The following is a 22,571-nucleotide window of genomic DNA, read 5'->3' on the forward strand; positions in this document are numbered from 1 at the left end:
GATAGCGTATAGTTTTCACTGCAGAATCGTATGGCAGTGCGTTGTGGCATAAAACTAAGGTGAAAAAGGGAAGATACAACAATATTAAAAGGAGAAAGGTATGAATCTCTTCCTATTTGTGTTAATACTAGTTTATTTACGAAGAAGACGCGATTAAATAATTGTATACTGAGTTAATTACTTATAAAAGTTGGAAAACAGCGTGTGGGCTGTTTTATGGAATATGTTGATATGAAAAAGGATAGTATTGATGTTGGTATTGTTGTTGTGTTGTTGACTGCTGAATTAAAAATTCGGGCTAGGCATATGAGCAGGGGAGATGCTGCCCAAATTTCTGTAGACAAATAGTGAATTAAAGAATGCTAAAAGTCATACTATTGACAATTGGTAAATGTGACCATTTGTAGATTTTGAGCGAAACGGGAATTGAATTTGGACAAGCGTAAGACGCAGCTAAGGTATGTAAGGTCTTTCCCTTCATTCTTAGGCATGTTCTGAACATAATAGGCTCGGCCGCGAGCCTTAAATACGACTCCGTTCCTCAGAATTCGATATGGAAATCTGCTCCAATTCCTTCAGTAAGATTGAAACCATGTCCTTATAAAATATCTTTAAAGTGTGCTTTTGTACGAAACCTTCCTAAACGGAGTCGGAATACTTCCGAATGATTATGGATGACCTCATAAGGTCTTTTATCAGTAATTTATGTATCTTGCCTCGAGTTGGTCCGAGGTGGGCCCACGGAGCCCCGATACCCCGTGAATGATCTAAATTGCCTCATTTCCGTCCGTTTTTCACAGGCAACATCTGAACTATCATTTTGAACATAATATGACTGTTTTTATATAAATCTCACAATATGATTTTGATATCTGAAAATCTAGTTCGGGTTATGATCGGTCGTGCCTCCCCAAGTGACGTGTAGGCGTGTAGTTTGAAAACTATCTGAATACTTTGATTCGATCTGCCAGTTGGCTTATTTCTGTTCCGTTGAATCTGTACGACGATCTGTACGTATGTGGTTTTTCATTAATCAGTTCGTGCATGTGCTATGATCCCTTTCACCGGATCCCGGACCGGTACGTATATCGTGCGGTGGGCCGCCGAGCCCCATATGTGAATTCTGAAGTATGATGTGTCCGGTTCCGGGGTACTGTGTTACATGTCCGTCCCCGGTTACCGAGGATATATTACGAAGTATGATGAGTCCGGGCTCGGGGTGCTGTGTTATCTGTCCGCCCCCGGGTACCGTGGTTATGTTATGATGTGTGACGGAGATCGGAGAAGAATTTCTAATATCTGACGTGTTGTGGTGCCAATGGCAGGAGTGGCGACCACGTTCCTGCACCCTATGTGTGATTCTTTCTGTCTGTATGACTTATGCTTCTGTATGTCCGTCTGGATTATCTGACCGACGGGTTATGATTCTGTATGTCCGTCCGGATTATCTGTCCGACTGGTTATGATTCTGTATGTCCGTCTGGATTATCTGTCCGACTGGTTATGATTCTGTATGTCCGTCCGGATTATCTGTCCGACTGGTTATGCTTCTGTATGTCCGTCCGGATTATCTGTCCAACCGGTTACGATTCCGTCTGTCCGTCTGGATTATCTGGCCGACGGGTTCCGACTCTGTAAGTCCGTATGAATTCTGATTCTGTCTGTCTGGACTATGATTCTGTCCGTTTGTCGGGACTATGACTCTGTCCGTCTGGCTTATGAGCCTGTCTATTATATTTCTGTGCTTCCGGTCCAGATCATGATTATGTTTGATATATTTCTGCTTTACATACTCGGTACATTTTTCGTACTGACCCCCGGTTCTTCGGGGGCTGCGTTACATGCCCGCAGGTACAGGCGCACTTGGTGATACGCCGCCAGTCTAGGGCTCGGATTCTGCTATTCTGAAGAGCTCCTTCGATCCGGAGCAAATACTTTTGGTATATATCTTTTGTTATCTGTAGACTCTGTATGTATGGTATTTTGGGGTACGGCGGGGCCCTGTCCCGTCATCTGATTCTGTATGTCTGTAGAGGCCTGTAGATAGATGTGTGGGTTACGGGTTTCATCTGTTTGGTAGGTACGAACGATTTTGTGACTCCGTCTGTATGTTAGCCTCATCGGCTTATCTGTAAATTTCTGTATGTTCAGGTATGTATATGTTCGCGCGCGTGCAGTATCTGTATCGGCCTGATTTTGTAAACATCAGTTTGAAAGAAAAAAAAATTGTATGGTACGAAGTTCTGTCAGGTAGGTATGTACGGGTACCCAGGTAGGGTACCAGTCGCGGCCACGGGGTTGGGTCGTGACAATATCATTTATGACATACTTACAATCACAACATATTAATATTCACAACTCATTCCAACCACTACTTAAAATCTCATTATTCTCTTGTTTATGACCCATTTCTTATATCCTTCTACAATCCAAGTGTTTCAACTTTCAAATACCTTAAACAACATGTAAATACCATAAAACATACCTTAGATGGTGTGGGAATGAACCTTGAGTGTAAACACTTCACTTGAGCAAAACCCTAGTTTCACCTTCACTTGGATTCCTTGTCTTGGATGAACTTTAATGAATTTCTTACACTTGATTTCCTTGGTTTGATGTAATTGATCACAAATACCCCTTGAATTCTTGTTGGAGAAGTATAGAGAGATGTTTTAGAGAGAAGGGGTGTCAAGGGAAAATGAAATGAAATGAACTTGGATCCCCTTTTTAATACACAAAATCAGTCCCGTCCCATTTATACGGACACACATACGGTCCGTACAATTTATACGGTCCGTATGTGTGACCGTATAATGGTTACAGTGGAGTCTCTTCTCTGGAAAAGTTATACGGCCAGATCTATAGTCCGTATCTTTTGTACGGTCCGTATAATGGGTCGTACAATCCACAGTTTTCCGAAAATCATTTTCGTCGACTCGTTTGATCTCCAATCCTTATGGAACTTTCTTGACACTTGTTTATCACTTCATTAACAATCTAGGGGTCGTTATAACTCTTCTCCAAAGCATCATTAAGTCATCGTTAACTCGTTATTCGTAAATCCTTTCCGATACATCTCGTATGTCTTGCCTCCTCTTGGCAACTTTCTTCTCTTACTTCGAATGTCTTTGAAATCTCATTTAGAATCATCGAATGTTATTTCTTACTCATCAAAACATCGCATACGTCGTACCCTTCGTCAGTCTATTCACTGTGCATGAACAAAAAAAATTCTGAGGTGTAACACCCTACATGATCTTATGCCAAGGGTTCTCACATTAGTGGATACTTTCATGACGGCCAAGCCTATGGTATCACAATTGCATGCATTGAACATCTTTCTGAGTAAGAGTCTACTTCTCTAGGCGTCCCAAAGTTCAAAATACTGAATGTGTGATAAAGGGGCTTTCTTTCTAGTGAGGGCACTTGAAACATAAGGATAGGTATAGTTCAAAACCTTTGCTTGAAGCTAGACGAACAAATCTTGTCGATACTTAGATATGTCTGAGGTACCACTTGAAGCTATAGGAATTATCCTGAAGTCAATCTCGGTTAGCTGGGAAGAAATTGATAGTTCTTATGCACAACACTAATTGTTGGTACCAACTGAAGTCAAGACACGATTCTCTTCACTTCTTCATTCTTTACAAAAAAAAAAAAAATTATAGGCGCCCACCTTCTAATGCGCGTATTTCATTTCAAGTACGTTTTTACAGGCGCCCACCTTCTACTGCGGGTATTTCATTTCAAGTACATTTTTACAGGCGCCCACCTTCTAATGCGGGTATTTTAAATTTGAGTTCAGGCGCCCACCTCATAATGCAGGTATTTTAATTTCAGTCAGGCACCCACCTCATAATGCGGGTATTTTAATTTCAGTCAGGCGCCCACCTCCTAATGCGGGTATTTTAATTTCAGTCAGGCGCCCACCTTCTAATGCGGGTATTTTACTTTCAGTCAGGCGCCCACCTTCTACTGCGGGTATTTCATTTCAAGTACATTTTTACAGGCGCCCACCTTCTAATGCGGGTATTTTAAATTTGAGTTCAGGCGCCCACCTCATAATGCAGGTATTTTAATTTCAGTCAGGCACCCACCTCATAATGCGGGTATTTTAATTTCAGTCAGGCGCCCACCTTCTAATGCGGGTATTTTAAATTTCAGTCAGGCACCCACCTTCTAATGCGGGTATTTTACTTTCAGTCAGGCGCCCACCTTCTAATGCGGGTATTTTAATTCTAGTCAGGTGCCCACCTCCTAGTGAGGGCACTTGAAACATAAGGATAGGTATAGTTCAAAACCTTTGCTTGAAGCTAGACGAACAAATCTTGTCGATACTTAGATATGTCTGAGGTACCACTTGAAGCTATAGGAATTATCCTGAAGTCAATCTCGGTTAGCTGGGAAGAAATTGATAGTTCTTATGCACAACACTAATTGTTGGTACCAACTGAAGTCAAGACACGATTCTCTTCACTTCTTCATTCTTTACAAAAAAAAAAAAAAATTATAGGCGCCCACCTTCTAATGCGCGTATTTCATTTCAAGTACGTTTTTACAGGCGCCCACCTTCTACTGCGGGTATTTCATTTCAAGTAAATTTTTACAGGCGCCCACCTTCTAATGCGGGTATTTACTTTATGTTCAGGCGCCCACCTCATAATGCAGGTATTTTAATTTATGTTAGGCGCCCACCTTCTAATGCGGGTATTTTAATTTCAGTCAGGCGCCCACCTCCTAATGCGGGTATTTTAATTTCAGTCAGGCGCCCACCTTCTAATGCGGGTATTTTACTTTCAGTGAGGCGCCCACCGTCTAATGCGGGTATTTTAATTCTAGTCAGGTGCCCACCTCCTAATGCGGGTATTTTAATTTCAGTTCAGGCGCCGACCTTCTAATGCGGGTATTTTAATTTTAGTCAAGGCGCCCACCTTCTAATGTTGGTATTTTATTTTCATCAGGCGCCCACTTTCTAATGCGAGTATTTTAATTTCAGTTCAGGCGCCCACCTTATAATGTGGGTATTTTAATTTCAGTCAGACGACCACCTTTAATGCGGGTATTTTCATTTCAGTCAGGCACCCACCTTCTAATGCGGGTATTTTGATTTCAGTCAGGCACCCACCTTCTAATGCGGGTATTTTAGTTTCAGTCAGACACCCACCTTCTAATGCGGGTATTTTAGTTTCAGTCAGGCGCCTACCTTCTAATGCGGGTATTTTAATTCTAGTCAGGCGCCCACCTTCTAATGCGGGTATTTTAATTTCAGTCAGGCGCCCACCTTCTAATGCGGGTATTTTAATTTCAGTCAGGCCCCACCTTCTAATGCGGGTATTTTAATTCTCGTTCAGGCACCACCTCCTAATGCAGGTATTTCATTTCAAATACATTTTTACAAGCGCCCACCTTCTAATGCGGGTATTTAATTTTTCAGTCAGGCGCCCACTTTCTAATGCGGGTATTTTAATTTCAGTTAGGCACCCACCTTCTAATGCGGGTATTTACTTTATGTTCAGGCGCCCACCTCATAATGCAGGTATTTTAATTTATGTTAGGCGCCCACCTTCTAATGCGGGTATTTTAATTTCAGTCAGGCGCCCACCTCCTAATGCGGGTATTTTAATTTCAGTCAGGCGCCCACCTTCTAATGCGGGTATTTTACTTTCAATCAGGCGCCCACCTTCAAATACGGGTATCTTAGTTTTATTTTTTACAGGCGCCCACCTTCAAATACGGATATTCCATTTCAAAGCTCTAGCACACAAAGCAGAGTATGCATTAGGATCTCGGCACACAACACGAGACTTCATTTCATTTCAAGGCTCTGGCACACAAACCGGAGTATGCATCAAGGTCCTTACACACAATCCAGGACCCCTCTACATTCAAAGCTTGGGCACACAACCCGATGTTTTCTTTAGGGTCCCGACATACAACTTTGTAGTACATTTCAATCCATGGCTCTGAGTTCGGTCGCCCCTCTAGCAATGAATCATTTTCCTCCCTAACAAGTTTTCCCGAACAACAATCGGTCTGACTCCCATCACAAGGATATGTAGGTGGCTCGAATCCGAGTATGACCGTTCTTCGTCCTACACTTGCTAGGACCATTCTAACAACACTGGGGAAAACTTTTGATCGGACGATCAAAATTTTCCACAACATCTATTAGTTACCACCTTTCAAACTACATTGACCTGATTCTCGTGATTGACGAGATATGTAGGAAGCTCTATGCAGAGTTCGGTCACATCGGGGCGAGAATCATTCTTTTCCCAGCAAGTATACAATCTTGCACCCTCCCAGCGTCTCGTAACTTGACACTGGGAAATTTTGGAAGCGACGACGTGGGTACGCGAATATTTTTCAGCCCTGAACAATCCTTCCCTTTTTATCATTCTTCTTTTTATCACAACCCTGCCGACGAACTGAGAGTATTATCAAAGCTCTATCAACGTCTGGCTTCTTTCTCCATACATATCCTTTTAGCAATTCTTTGTCAAGCCAAAATAGGCTACACGTCAATGTCTTCGTCCGAAAACTCTTTCATTGTCTCCGGTCGAAGAGGGACAAGCTGTTGATACCTAATTTTGGCTCGACGTGCTTAAAATTAACGTTTTGGGGAGCCCTGATTCGTTAAAGAGCACGAAATACATTTTTTTTTACACATTTTTACATTTTTCGACAATTTATTGATGATTATCCTTATTTTAGGAATTTTTTCAATTTATTGTCATTTTCCAAGAATCATTATTTTGCACATGTACAGCGTAATACTACCATTTTTGTGCAATTAATAATTGTTTCTTAATTTTCTAGCAATATATTTTCATATCTTACACATTAATATTTATATTTTATACTTACGTTATTATTTATACATGTATTAATTAGCTATATTTTAGTACAATCCGACAGTGCAGAGAAAATCAGAGCAAGTAATTTTTAAACACAGAGCAAGAATTCGATCAAGTCAAGGTCTCGTCACCTTTTAAAAATTTGACATTTGAGGTGATGGGTTGGGTTCTTGATCCATTGGTTAATGTATCTTTACACATTAGTTAAAAGAGGTAAAGGGGACAAGAGGGTGCATTCTTTTATTCTTTGGACAAAATAAGGGGCAATTTTGTATTATAAAGGAAAAGGGAGGGGTTAATTTCATTGGTCATCATTTTCACACACAACACAAATAATTTTTAAAATCTCATTTTTCTCTCTTAGCCTTCACAATTTCAGAAAAAAGCCCAAAGTTATTCTCTTCTCAAAGCTTCCAACAGCTCCGCCGAGCACCACCTCGCTGGCGCTCTTCTCTGGCGAAGTATTTCGCCGGACGGTGAAGTGAGCAACCACCAGCCACTACTCCCTCATCTCCCTCTCCGCCGCTTCTCCCCACTGCCATCCTGTCGCGCCCTCACGCCCCTCGTTTCTCCAATCAACTGCTCCGGCGAGGAGCTTCAAGCTCCGGTTAACCGGAGCAACGAACAACAACTCCGCCAGCAACCACCACGAAACAGCCAACCACACCATCGCCCTTTATCTTCCTCACCACACTCCTCCGGAGACGCCCCGCCCACCTTCACCAAACTACCACAAACACCGCCACACCGCCACCCTCCTCCTCTTTCCCCTTTTTCTCTTTCACGCCGGAACTCCCACCATATCCGACACCCCCACGGCTTCCCCTTCCCCGTGCACACCAGCAGCCTCTACCACTCCACGACCCCACTGCTCCACTTCGCTACTCTCTCTCTTCTCTCCCTACTGATTCTTTTGTTAATAACTACAATAAAGACCAACAGATCTGGTTGATTTTCAGTAGTTGTCGGGCTGGTCGGAAAATGTAGAACTTCATTGTTGTTGCTCAATATCCGCTATTTTTAGCTGTTGAAGTGAGATGTTTCTATCTTGTACTACTTCTGTTTTTACTCCTATTATATTGTTAATTGCAAATAGATCTATTTGTCATGAGTCTAAATTTTTCCGATGAAACTCCATCTTGCTTGCTAATTTTGCTATTGTTCTAAGTTGCTTTGACATCGTTTGATTACGATTTTGTTAGTATTGCTGTTTTGGGGCTGTTTTAACATCACTTTTTTCTAATAATATGATTTTGTGCCCGGAAAACACTATTCCGACGGCAAATGGTACTGTATTTAATTTATTTTTATTTTTTGACCGATTCGCTTCAATCGCGCTGCCCGAGACTGTTGTTGACACTTTTACCCTTTTAACATATTATTTTAACTAATTTGGGAAAATACTACACCCCAAATGGCCGATGAAGAAATTTCCGTCGATTTCCAAAGCCTCCCATGTACAAAAGACGGGGTTTTATTTATTTATTTTATATTAAGTTTATTCATTATTTCTTTAATTCATTCGATAGTTATTTATTCTCTTACTAACATTTTTACCAAGTGCTTATACAGGTATGGGGAAATACATCTCAAAGACGATACTCGGAAGGCAACCGAATCACTGTTTGTATTTACTTTCCACGTTCTTTAAACTTGTACATAACATAAACTCGTACTATAGTGGAAATATTATTTTTGAATGTCTGGTGGAGATATTTATTTACTTGTCATCTTGCATGCTTAATTTAAAGCTTGTCGCTCGCTTTAGGCAAGAATTAGACCGTCAATACTTTCATAAATAGATTAAATTGACTTGGTATAAATACTTTGTTAATTAATTCACACTTTTGGCGTTTAGGCAAAGATAATAGTTCATCCTTTTTTTTTTATATACACTTTTAATACACATATTTTACAACATACATTTTACATTCTTTCGTACACACTAATACACCTTTTATTCAAGTTAAATCCACATTATTGACGTTAGGTATTTATTAGGCTGTCCATTTACAATCTTTTATTCTTTAAAGACATTATATCTTTTCACTCATTTTTATACATAATTTCTTATACTTATTTTTTTTACCAATACTTTTTACAATTCGTTTGTTCCCTATTCTTTGTTAGGATATTCATTAAACAAACACTCATTTACGAAATGGTAGAAACAAGTCAAATCGACTTCACCTTTTCTGAATTCCTTTATTACATAAGCTCTTTACACCAATGAATATTCGTAAATTATTTTTTACATTCTTTATGCACTAATATACCTAGTTATACAATTCTTTATACATTTTAGGTTTGACGTACACTCTTTTACACTTGAAACATGTTCTTTACATGTTTAATATACATACATTATTTTAATATACATAGACGCACATTCTTTATATCCTTGATATATTTATTTTTACATAGTCTTACATTTATTTTTATATATTCTTTATATAGTTATACATTCTTTACACTAACATATATATACACTTTTTATATCAACAGATACACTTTTATACTTATGAGGTACATTCTCTTTATACTCTTTTATAGATTCTTTTATTTAATATACATTCTTTATAAATACTTGATACTTGGTATACATACATTTCTTATACATTGTATATATTTAGCATATAATCACCTAGTGTAGCTTTTAATGAAATCACAACATTTTAAAAACATGTAATAATAATGATAAACAGATAGATAATTCCCCTCTAGTATTCAATTAAACTAAGTTTAAGGACTGTCTTCGGACAGACTCTGAGGGATGCTTAATACCTTCCCCTCGGGGTAAATAAAACCCTTATCTAGAATCTCATAGGTTTCGTGACTAAAATGGAGTAGACACACAAATACATATAGGTTTCCTGATTTTCCTAAAAAATAAGGTGGCGACTCTAACCCTTTTAAAATCAGTTAAAAGAATCGTGAAGTTGCAAACTATCTTGGACCCGTTCAAAATAGGGCGTAACAGTTTATATCTATTGATTTTTCATCTTTGGGTTGCTTATTTATTCTTGTGCTTAATTATTTAGTTACTTGATCACTAATTGAATACTATCTGTGATGCATGAATTGGACTTGAGAGGGGGAATTCACGTACATAATAAGAATAAATAGAGTTTGTTTGATTTTATCGTTTCGCTACTGAGAATAGAGATATACCCTTTAGCCCTACTTGGTTGGATATGGAGAAGTAAGTGCATTCTTGTTACCTCTGGCGATCATAGAAATATAGGCGTTATAATAGCATCTACAAGCTTGTGAGTAGTTCGAGAGAATATCATAAAGTTAAAATCAACCTGACAACCAGTAACCCATAGGTAGAACGATTTGAAGACTCAACTAGATTGTTAGTGGTCATACCCCAAAATCTATCTCTTCTCCGATAAAAATCCGCTCTTTCTTGGTTGAAGTTCATTATTTATTTTCTTTTATTTTTAGTTAGTTTATAAATATAAATTTGAATTTTATTTCTTGTTTAGATAATTAGCATCAGTTTAATTTAGTAAATAGTTAATCATAAGTCCCTGTGGGTACGATATTTGGACTTTAAAATCCTATATTACTTGTACGACCACGTATACTTGCGTGTGCGTTTAGGAGCAACAGGACTTAGAAATATGCTCACAGGTTGATTCCGTAGATCTCACATGTTGTGGTATGTTGGAAAATTCGGAGAAATAGATGTACATGTAAATATGGATATCGAAGGAAGTTCTAACTATCGAAAATGGAATGAAGATCCATTGGATTATAAAGGTTGCGCCATGTAAATCCTTTACCAAATATGACCTGAACATGCTTTGATTTAAACTGTTCACATGCTACCTCAGGATGCTAAAGGAACCTTTCAATGATACAAATATCAGCTGCCGAGTATAAGATTAAGATATGAGATAGCTAAAAAATTTGTCAGTTGACGGTAAATTTGCATATTGGAGTTGAGAGTAATATTGTAGGGGATATCCTTTGTTTTTTCTACATTTTGATTAGATTGAGTCATTCAGTCTAGAATTATTGCTTAGCCTCCTTGTGTACATAATACACCTACTCAGGAACTAAAACTTTTGAGTAGTTTTTTGGGGGGAAATCCAAAAGCATAAGCGGTTAGAGAGAACATACTTATATTTACTTTACCTCCCTTCACCTGTGAGCTTAATTTTTGTGGGCCGAATATATGAAAATTCTTTTTGGTAATAGGTGGTGGTGAGATTCGATCTCGATACATCTGTTTGTTGATTTATTTATTTTTTATTATTATTGAAAGGATGCAGCAACATAAATGTTGAAAATGTAGTCGAAATTATGTCTCTAAAATTTATTAAGCATAGGGCTTTAATAGCTACTTAAACAAAGTAGTAGACGCCTCCTGCAACTAATTATTTTACTAAATCAAAGTATTATACTTCTATAACTAAAAAAACTACTAATATCTTAGTAAATTAAAGTATCAGACTCCTCCTACAACTAAACAAATATGTAGCAACAATATACACAACTCTCAACAGGGAGTGTTGACAAAGATTGAGCTATACAAACAAAATTGGATATGCCAGGGAAATGTAGTTCACATAAACAGTAAGTTAAAAGTTTGAGAGTCCATAATATTTTACAATCACACGATGAGTAAATTATTTCATCGGGGTTTTAAGTTCCAAGGGATTTGAAAAAAGAGTAAATAAGGAGAAAGAAGAAAGGAAGAGACCATTCTTTTTGTTTTATTAGGCTTAACTATCTCACTATCTCCAACCTTCGACGAGCATACTGTAAAGTGCAATGAGGGTTACCAACCTAAACCATGGCCTTTTTCGATCCCAGGATCGTGATAGCCAATATTCTCAACAGCACCAACAGTCTTGAACAATCGCCTCTTGTTTATCTCTTCGACAAGAGAACGATGCAGCAATTCACTACGTATATCAACCAATGACCGTACCTTAGTCAATTTCGGGCGTTGATTCACTAGTTTTGTGTTCTGATTCTTGGACATGCTTGTTTCAGGACAAAACCTTGTACTACATTTGCTTGTCTTCTGAGTACACTGAGATTCTACTTTCTTGGAACTCATGTAATCCGCATCATCTTCATGAAGGGAATGAAAGTTTAAGTTGTTGTATGATCCGTAGGAGTTCATCGAGCATTGAGAACTAGAATCATCATACAATTTCAACTCATCTGCAATATGAATAAATAAACCTATGGAACATTGAGAACATGCAATAAAATTAAGATAATGCATTTGGATTGACCTATGGAAGTTATTGTTTAAGAAAATGTTTTCCATGAGAAAGTCATTTTTCGGTATTTGATTACAGAGAAATGTCTCCTTAAAAAGGCGGAAAATAACTTCCTTACCTAATTAAACTAACTTAAGTTACAACTTCATATTAGTTTTCCAGCACCCCCACCCCCTCTTTCAATTTGGTTGTCTTACTTCCTTTTAGTCTGTTTCAAAAAACCTATTTCATTCCAAAATTTGGCAACTTAGTCTCTTAAATTAAGCATTTCACATGCCATGTTTAATACTACTAGATTGAAGGTCATTTTGATACATTATACATATCTTTGGTTTAAGATCACAAGATTCAACAGTCTTCTTTACTTTCTTAAACTCCTTATCCAATCAAACTAAGATAAACAAATTGAAAAGGACGGAGTTATATTTAGAAAATTTCTTCCATACTAGTTCATGTGTAAAAATTAAACGTTGAACCAGAAAGCGCACAAACCTTGAAGCCAATCATGATCTAGTTTCCCTTGATGGAATGCTGACTCATAAGAAGGGAGGAGACCAGGCAGAGAAAGTTGAGAAGAAGAATGGGAGGAAATGTAATAAAAAGGATTGCGAGTGTTTTCATTATCATCATCTTCTACGTAGTTGAAGCTATGCTGTTGTTCATAATTCTGAAAAGAGTATGACTTCTTCCATGTTGGAATTAGAGCAGATATCTCATTGTCAATCATATCAGCAATTTGAAGAGGATCCCAATCTGTTATGTCTAACTCCTTCACCATTTCTGTGGCCACTTCCAATGCAGTGTCATTAGAAATGTCGAAAGGGAAGAATATGTTCCTGGCTTGTCCTAAAAATATACACAATTTCGATCAGTAATCATTTTGCTAGGACATCTTAAATAAACCTAGACAATAGCTAGATAAAAATTAACTCATTTTTTGTAACTCGTCAAAGTTTAAACATGTTGGGCTATATATGATCCGTTTGTTGACCTGACTCGATGGGTTAATTTGAGATGATCCATCAAACTATTGGGTCAAAAGTGTTAGAATAGCGTAACTGGACAGTTAAAAGTGCAACTCAAGTCCAAAATCGTATTTGGATATGGAGAATTATTATGTAAAATAGGAAATTCTTAAGCTAATAATTTAAGAAAACCACATTAGCTTTCACATTATTTTCAAAGAAATTAAAATAAAATAAATGAGAGGTTGGGTCATGTTGGATCGGTTGGGTTATGACTCGTTGTTTGACCTATCTTTACAAAACCAATTTGACCCAAGTAAATTTTGGCTAGTTAGCTCATGACTCATTTATTGATTTGATCCGTTTTAACCATCCAAATTTAATCAAACCCACCCAGTTGCCACTTTTATCAACAGATATAGACCATGAACACATTAAGACCCGGACTCATGCATACAGCAAAATTCTTGAACTACAAGTTTTAACTATGTTCTTTATTTCTGAAAAATAAAAGGGTGAAAAGCAATACCATTCTTTTGAAAAATTTGCACTTTGAGAAAGATGGTGTCATCTTCAGGATTCATTGTTCCTGTGATTGTCATGTCTGTGCCACCTAGTACTGAATCATCAGGCTGACAAGGTATTTCATTCTGTTTTCCATTTGGCGTAAACTTTGGACATGGCAAATTTATGACAGGAGATAATTGTACTTCATCTTCATCAACAGCAAGGAATGGATCCTTCAATAGCTCAGAAGCAGATGGCCTTTCAGAAGCAGGACTCAAGCATTTTCCAACAAATCTTTGGGCTTCTTCATTATTGATCTTGTAAAATGCTCTTGGTAGCTTTCCCTGATAAATGAATTTTATATTATCAGTGTGATTTAACATATTATAGAAGGTTACGTTACCATTTTTTCAATTACTCCCTCTGTTTCAATTTACACAAGGTTTGACTCGTGACACAGCTTAAGAAAATAAAAGAGACTTTTGAATTTTGTGGTCTTAAGCTAAAGGTGTGTGTAATGTACCAAAATATCTTTGAGTTGGTATTTTTAATTCATGTACTCCCTCCGTCCATTTTTACTTGTCCATGTTTAACTTGGCACATTCCTTAAGAAGTAATTAATAAAATGATAAGTTTACTATATCACTCTTTGAATATATAAATTCAATGTTTTAGGAAATACACTGGGAAATGATTTAATAATAAGGGTAAAATAGGAACTAGGTAATAAATTCTGTCTTGGTTTGCTAAACAGGACAAGTGGACATGTAATTTTAGTATAATAGACAAGTTAAATAGACAGAGGGAGTACGATGTTAGGTGTAAAGAGTTAATAAATATATAAAATGACCTTCTTTTTTAAACGAATTAAAAAGAAAAGTAAGATACATAAATTGAAACGGAGGATGTTTTAGTTTTCTGCAACTATACTTAATCTGATCGTGTAAATATTTGATATAAAATAAAATGCGGAAACCACACAGATGATCTTACCGAGGTCACTTTCTTGTATATCTGAGCTGGATTTGAACATTCACTATATGGATACTCAGAAGTGAGCATTTCTAACACACACATGCCAAAAGAGTATACATCTACCAGTTCATCATAATCCTCTTCGTATAATTCCGGTGCCATAAACTCAGGAGTACCTAAGGAGAAATAACAAACCAATCAGTACAGTTTTGGTCAAGCCAATAGATTAAATATGAAATAGAGTGCAAGAAAGGAAAAATATATAGTAAAGTGAGGTAATTTGCCTATGACACTATGAGCATGGTGGGATCCACAAAGTATGGCTGCTAATCCTAAATCACCAATTTTGATTTTGCCAAGATGTCCATTGACAAAGATGTTGTCGCACTTCAAGTCTCGATGTATAACTGGAGGATCGTGACAGTGCAAATAAGCAAGGCCCCCGAGGATTTGGCGTGCCCAATTCCTAATTGCATGTATATTTACTCGCCTGTATTTGTGCCTATACCTACCTCAAGTAACACGTGTTAGCAATTGCACTGATCATAGTATAACAATTGTCAGTATATATAACTTAAACCCTTTCAAGACATGGAACCAATATAAATAAATATGTTGTATGATTAATATTAGGTGGGTTGTAGATATATTACTCTCTAAGGGTGCCAGAGGTAAACATTTCAGTAATGAAGTTGAAGGTTCTGCCTTCAACATTGATCCAAGATGCATGGTATTTCATGATGGAATCATGATCAAGTTCTTTGAGGAGATGAACTTCTGAGTAGAGCCTTTGTAATTCTTCTGGTGACCTAAAGACATCATTGAGTTTCACTTGGTTCCAAGCTACTTCCATTCCTAGTAACTCATCAAATGCTTTGTATACTATCTTTGTTGCTCCTTTCCCAAGGATATATTTGAACTGCAAAAGAAGGCATTTATCATAACTACAATTGGATTAACTACAATAAATCAATCTCACGCAAGTTATGATTGACTATATTACTGCTCGTGTCACTCCATTTAAGCCTGTCATAATATAATAATAATAATAAATAAGATTAGTTTTTCTAGAAGCAAAGGTACTTCTATACATATTGTACTTGGCTATAAATCTCTGACAAGACTACGAAACTCCTAGAGTACATTGGACTTAGGCATTGGCGGATTCAGGATTTTCATTCAGAGTGTTTAGAAAAAAAAAACTAAATATAATTTATTCAGGGTGTTCAAAAGTTAATATATGCATATAAATACAAAAAATTTACCCTATATATACCCTGTAAGTTTTTGCCGAGGGTGTTCGGGTGAACACCCTCGATAACATGTAGATCCGCCCCTGGACCTAGGAAACGTACTAACATGACTAAAACTTAATCCCAATTAATTGATATTGCCTATATAAATCGGCTATTTTCATCATACCATATCTTTACAATTCAGAACTTCAGAGTTTTTAGTAAGTATACGGAAAACTAATACAAGTATACACTATTTAGTTTACTGTGTGATCATGTGATGGATAGTCTCAACACCGTTAATATATAAAGTCTCTGTGCCATGTGTATTTAGAGGAACTACAATGTTTCATGATATTTCCCTTTTATATCCAGGATAAGCATCATCATCAATACATTATCAAACATGATTTGCTAGCTTAATTTAGTTTTTTTTTTTTTTTAGATTCCAAAAGTCAATTGGCCAAAATCCCTATACCACACAAGTTTGGCTGGGCTCATCACCTACCAAAACTAAATAAAAGATGGAATATAATTTATCACGGGAAAAACCAAGCTAGAGGTCTCATGTGTGTACAATTGAGATAAAAAATTATTTGTTATAGAAGTCAACTTGCTATTTTGCTTCTTTATTACTAATGATGAGGTCCGCCATTTGGATGCTTTCAACTAACATTTGCCGGCCAATAGCATGCTATTTCTGAGGATAATTAAATGACTAGAAAACGTCAAATTTTTAATAGTGATGTAGGACTAGGTAGAGGCTCATTTTAATTATTTCATTGCTACCTGTTAATTTTCTAGCATAAGCATTAAGCTGTTGTCCCAGGATATTTTAGAAGATGAGAAAAAATCACCAATTATTTTTATTTTAGAAGATGAGAAAAAATCACCAATTATTTTTCTCAAATCTTGATGTAACAAAGAAATAAAGATAATGGTTTTAATTTTGTTTTGTATGACAAAAGAGTGCGAACTTCTAAATCCGAAAAAATCCAATTTATGAAGTTTAGACTTGAAAATATCAAATCAAAAAGAAGAAAAGAGAAAACCTATTCATTGGTACCTATTCATTGGTAGATCTACTAATTACCAAAGAGGATGATTTAATTTATCAAATTGATTAAGACAAAGGATATGAAAAAACTTACACGTCCATAGCGTTTAGATGAATCCATTTCCACATATTCCAACTCCAAGTTTGCTCCATTAAAATCAAGCATTTCATTCAACCGAAGTTTATGCATGGTGAATCAAAACCTTATATACACAAGGAAAGTAAACAACTCCACCAAAAGAAAAGCTTCGTCTTTTACTTTTGAAGGATATATCTATGTTATATATCTCTAGCAAGCAACTACTATATGATTATCACTACACTTTATTATAGAGAGAGAGAAAGAGAACGAGAGAACTAAAACCAATGCTATGAAATCCCAGGCTTTCCTTCATGATTTTCATAAGAGAAAACACCAAACAAAAGCCCAAACAACCTTGAATAATCAATCCTTAGCATAATCCAAGCCATCCCTACAACTTCACGAGAAAACTCCCCACAAATCATTTGTCTTTTATATTCAGGAAAAAAAAGAAAGAAAAAAAGAGAGGAATAAAACTCTGTGCTGGCAAAACCTGATTAGTCTAACATAAAAAGCACTATAAGAGGTAAAGATGCAATCAAGAAAGGGAATATCTAAAGTAGACAACAACTATTCAAGAATTTAGAAAAGTGGGGTTTTTTGACAAGAAATTTATGGGATTCTAAACTTGAAAAATCTGTGGACATGCTTTGGAAGTGACATTTCCTTTTTTTTTTTTTTTTTTTTTGTTGGTGGTGAATGAGAATCACATATGGGTATGAGAACAAATGAGATTCAGGACCAGAGAGCGATATGATCGAATATGGGATAACCAATAGAAAGAAATGAATTGGAGAGAAAGAAGATGGAGAAAAATGTCTGTGTGTGTAACTAGTATAGAGTTGAATTGGAGAGATTTTAGAAGACTTTTGGAGTTAACAAAAGGGTGGGGCGTTTCTGGTAAGTGATGGATACATGAAATCTTCTGACCTTTTTGAGATGACACTATAGTCTATTACTTCCTCCCCCCATTTTAATTTGTGCATTATACTAATTAAGAAATAAATGTTCATTTTTACTTGTTCAATTTAAAAATATCAAGAGATAATATATTATTTTATATTTATTATTAAGTATTAATTAGTTTTATTTCACTTCCCAATAAGTGATATGATTTATAATAATTAAGATCATATATAGTAAGACTGTCATTTTATTTATTTTGTTTCTTAAGGAACTGTCGAGTCAAATATGGACAAATAAATATGGAAGGAGGAAGTACTATATAACATTGTTTCCCTTTTCTCTCTACCATCGTTTGAGGTGTTTTCTTTAATTTTCTTTTTATCTCCAATTTGGACAAGTGTCCTTCTTTATTATTATATCTGGTAGGTTTTATTTGGAAATAATTCTAGATCAAACATAGAAGTTGCTTAAGAGAAGATTGGCCGTGTATTTATTTGTTACATCTCTCTTCTCATTTGATGTCTCATTTAATCTGGGAAAAGCTATCAAGGGAAGAGGTGAAATGTTATTTACTTTTTCATTAAAGTGGATAAAAGTAAAGATTGAGTTAGTTTATTAAATAATTGGGCCATGAATTGTGAAAAGTCCTCAGTATTATCTGGACTTTGAGATTCTCCTGCTAAGATATTTGTATTATCATCTTCATTGTCTGTAGTATGACTAGCTGATGCGATAGATGCATCTAAAGGAATTTCCATATTAAGATCTTTTATTAAATCTTGTTTAAACTCCTCATACATCCAGCTATCAGATCTTCTGGGGGGGGGGGGGGGGGGGGGGGGGAGTATAATTCCTTTCTTCATTTGAATTCTTCTAGCAATATGCTGGAAGGGGCTAGGAATTTCCCTTTGCTGCCTGGAGTGAATAGACTCTCTATAACTGGCTATGGTAGTTTCTATCTAGTGTATTAACTCTTATCCATGAACGGTGCCCTCAGTAGATTTTTGAGTTAATGTTTTTCAGAATTTTATATAAAAAATTCTATTTAAACAAAGTATATTGTGTGGGTATTACCCACTTCGACCGACCATTTCATGATCCATGGGATAGAAAATTCAATCAAGAAATACATATTAGCAATTCCATCAAAGAAAGTAGTATTAGTCTCCAAGTCTATAATCTTTGGAGAAACTTCAACCATATAAAATTCATTACTAATTTTTTCTCTTGCAGGTGATCCCCGTCTAAAATCAGTTCTTTTCACTTGATCCATTAAATATCATTAAAATCCATGTCGGACGCTATTAATTCAGTGTCTTGAATACCACTGAAAATATTATCTTGATCAATTTTAAGACTACTGATTCTATTATTATCAATTTCTCTAATTTGAGAAATAGAATGTCACACCCCAATCCCGACAGGGTGTGATGGGCACCCGACCCCATATCTGGAGCCGAGCAAACCCACTGACTCTTATTACATACATAAACTCTTGAATCACTTAAGAATAAAATACATAGTAAGCTCTCCAATTTTTTTTTTCATAAGTAAAGTCTATCATCATATAGGACCCGTGACCTGAACATAATAACATATTGACTGGCGAAGCCTTCTACAAAGCTGACACTCTATACCCACGACTCTGTCTGCAAAGTCTCTAACATCGAACAAAACATCATGGCTCATATACTCTGACTCGGCAGCACTCCAGAACAAGTGGAGTCTACCGACCCCGCTGGAACGTCTTCTATGCTAGCTTCACTCGTCTGGGTGTACCTGCGCGACATGAACGCAGCCCCCGAAGAAGAGGGGTCAGTACGAACAATGTACTGAGTATGTAAGGCAAGAGTAATAACATAAGATCATGGTAGGAGACATAGAGAATAGTATATAGTAAGAACATAACTTGTACCTCTGCTTGCCTCTTAGGGCAGATATCAAGTAAGCTAACTTTCCCTTTTTGCAACGACATATACACATTTACATGTAAACTGCCCAACCATATAGGTACGGGGTGCTTCTGTCTGAGCATATCATGGAACAAAAGAGTAACCTGAACATATGAGTGCCCTGGGGGCGGATGCCATGCATGCTTTATCTGGTCATGTCATATCATGTCGTATCATATCATATCATGTCATGTCATGTCATATTATATTATATCATGTCATATCATAGCGTGTCACATCATATCATGTCATATCATATCGTGTCATATCATGTCGGGTCATAGCATAGCACCGAACAATGTCGGCTCGCCCACATAGCACCGAAATTCATCGGCTCGCCCATATATCCCGCGTCCGGGCATCCCGCGTCCGGGATGGTAAGCTAGCTGACTAGGTGGCAATGAAACATGTTTCCCTTCCAATCCCCATGTATCCTTTCCCCCCACCCATGTACATATTCATATCTCATATACATATGTCATATAAGCATGCAGGAGAGCCCAAAGAAAATCATGTATCCATCGGAGTGACGTAAGGTCGGTGACCTCCGATTACATTATCGAATAACCGTGATCGGTTTGTCTCACCTGGAAGGAACGAGTATTTTAAGGCGAGACTATCAACGGAGAATGGCATTAGAAGAAAACATAGTATGAAATCATGGGCATCATAGACATCAATTCATGTGCTTTGAAATCTTTAGAGAATAACGTCATGACCAAGGAATAGAATTAAAGATCATGAACTAGTTGGGCACTTTCATACTCACATTGAATTCTTGACTTAAGACACTTGGTCATGGAATCATTCTTGTCATACTTATCATGTACATATTCTCTTCCTTACATCATCATTATCATTATTATCATAGAAATATTCTCATTGGAATAGTTACAGTACTTGTCACTTGATAAGCGGAACAATAAGGAAAATCCGGGAACAATGGGCCCACCTCGGGTCAAATGAGGCGGCGTACCAAATTTACGTACATTACATTTCATGACGTCACTCGTGGGGGTTTTAAGGTAGTCAGGTCATATTTATGCAAGTTCTAGATGCTTCGGAGGTTTTTCCAACATTTCGCACACTTTCTAATTCAATTCCATTGAATGAAAAAGGAGAAACTTTAGGTGCGGATTCCGGAGAATAGAGTTGTCCCCGAGGCTCGTATCCAACCTAGTATGCCTAAGACATGCCACGCAAGAAAGGATAAAACCTTACATACCTTTTTCCGCTCCTTATGCTGCTCCAAATTCAAGTTGCAAATCCGCCAAAATCTACAAATTGGTCATATTTACCAAACCTTAATTAGCGCATCTAGAAGTTGAATCTTAAGGTAACATTTGTCTACCGAAATTTCGGCACCACTTCCCCTATAAATACACCATCTCCAAAACTTCAACTTAGCCAATTTAATCAACAACAATCCGGGAATTCAACCCGGCCAAATTATCAACAACAATTCCAACAATCATAATAACAATTTCAATTAACATACTACTTCCTTCAAGACCTTCCAACTCCAACAAAAACAATAACAACCTTATAATTTATATTCCAACAACACCATACTAACAACCTTATATGCCATACATGCAAGAACATCATATTCAATCTTCATAAACTTCTAGAACAAGTTTCCAACAATTACCACCTAAACTAAAATTATTAAGCTTCCATTTTCCATCATAGATTTCACTACAACAACAACCAACATACAAGATAAAATTTGCTCACTCTTCTAGCACCACACGGCCACACATGCACACTACATATTTTCATGATTTTCATTCACTTCAACATACCACAACAATCATGATACTAAGTAAAATTAATTCATCATTTCTCCACAAATGCAACTAAATTCGGCCAACACCATACTCACACGGCCACACTTCAACATTCATGTTTTCATGTTTCTCATTCATTTACGCATCCTACAATATACACAAGCATCCATAACATATAAAGAAGATTTGTTCTTACCTTTTTTTCCTTCAACTTTCCTCTTGGTTATGATTATGAATTTGTACAAATGGATGATTTTCTTGTTCCAACAACTCTTCCATGTTGTAGAGGGCCTTCCAATTGGTGGGATTGCTAGGAGAAAATATTTTTTTGTGATCAATTTCCATGGCATGAATTTTTTGGGTCTTGGCCGAAATGGCCCTTCCCCTTTCTTTCTTCTTTGTTCTTTAAAATTCTAGAAATTTCTAGGAAATGTTATGAAATAAAGATGACTTAGTCATCTTTTAAGCTTATTCATTAAGCTTCTAATTGGGCCTAAGCCCACCCCCTTTGAATGGCCCAAATGGCCTCTTTAATTGCAAGCCCACCTTTTTTTTTTGTCCTACAATTTATGAAAAATTATTTTTCAAATTCCAAATTTGCCCTTCGTCCTCCTCCATATTTCCACGAGTCGTATTGCGAATTTCCCTTCATGCCCTTGACCTTTCTTAATATTCCCACTTCAAAATTTTCATAAACAACTTGTACACCAAACAAGATCAAAATTATAGTCTTGTTCTTAATCTTCGGCAATTATCTTAAATTATCCGAATGCGCAAAAATGCGGGATATAACATCCTCCCCCCCCTTTAGAACATTCGTCCTCGAATGTTCAACTGACCTCATGGAGGGGGTCCCTTTATAGTCCCTTTTCTCCATGTCCATTCCATATCTGTTATCCTACTTTCCTTACTATCAAACTCTTGGATCCTTACATGAGTCCTCATTCCATGTCATGGGTTTCTTTGATAGCTGCTCTTTCCATTATGCCCGTTCCTTAT

At 36.8% G+C, this 22,571-nt stretch overlaps 1 protein-coding gene across 2 annotated transcripts; it reads right to left on the reverse strand.

Moving 5' to 3' along the window:
* Nucleotides 1-11,416: 11,416 nt before the first annotated feature.
* On the reverse strand, nucleotides 11,417-17,845 carry LOC132631025 (probable serine/threonine-protein kinase WNK5). Of its 2 annotated transcripts, none has more exons than XM_060346624.1 (7): nucleotides 16,937-17,845; nucleotides 15,204-15,469; nucleotides 14,835-15,058; nucleotides 14,569-14,726; nucleotides 13,598-13,919; nucleotides 12,596-12,949; nucleotides 11,417-12,062 (listed from the first exon to the last, which is right to left on the reverse strand). In XM_060346624.1, the coding sequence occupies exons 1-7, from the start codon at nucleotides 17,030-17,032 to the stop codon at nucleotides 11,650-11,652; spliced, it is 1,833 nt and encodes a 610-aa protein (XP_060202607.1). In that variant the 5' UTR covers nucleotides 17,033-17,845; the 3' UTR covers nucleotides 11,417-11,649. The 2 variants fall into 2 exon arrangements, with proteins under 2 accessions (XP_060202607.1, XP_060202608.1); XM_060346625.1 differs by having other exon boundaries at nucleotides 11,417-12,041; nucleotides 16,937-17,842.
* Nucleotides 17,846-22,571: the final 4,726 nt, after the last annotated feature.

This window comes from Lycium barbarum, chromosome 3 (genome assembly GCF_019175385.1).
Source record: "Lycium barbarum isolate Lr01 chromosome 3, ASM1917538v2, whole genome shotgun sequence".
NCBI classification, from domain to species: domain Eukaryota; kingdom Viridiplantae; phylum Streptophyta; class Magnoliopsida; order Solanales; family Solanaceae; genus Lycium; species Lycium barbarum.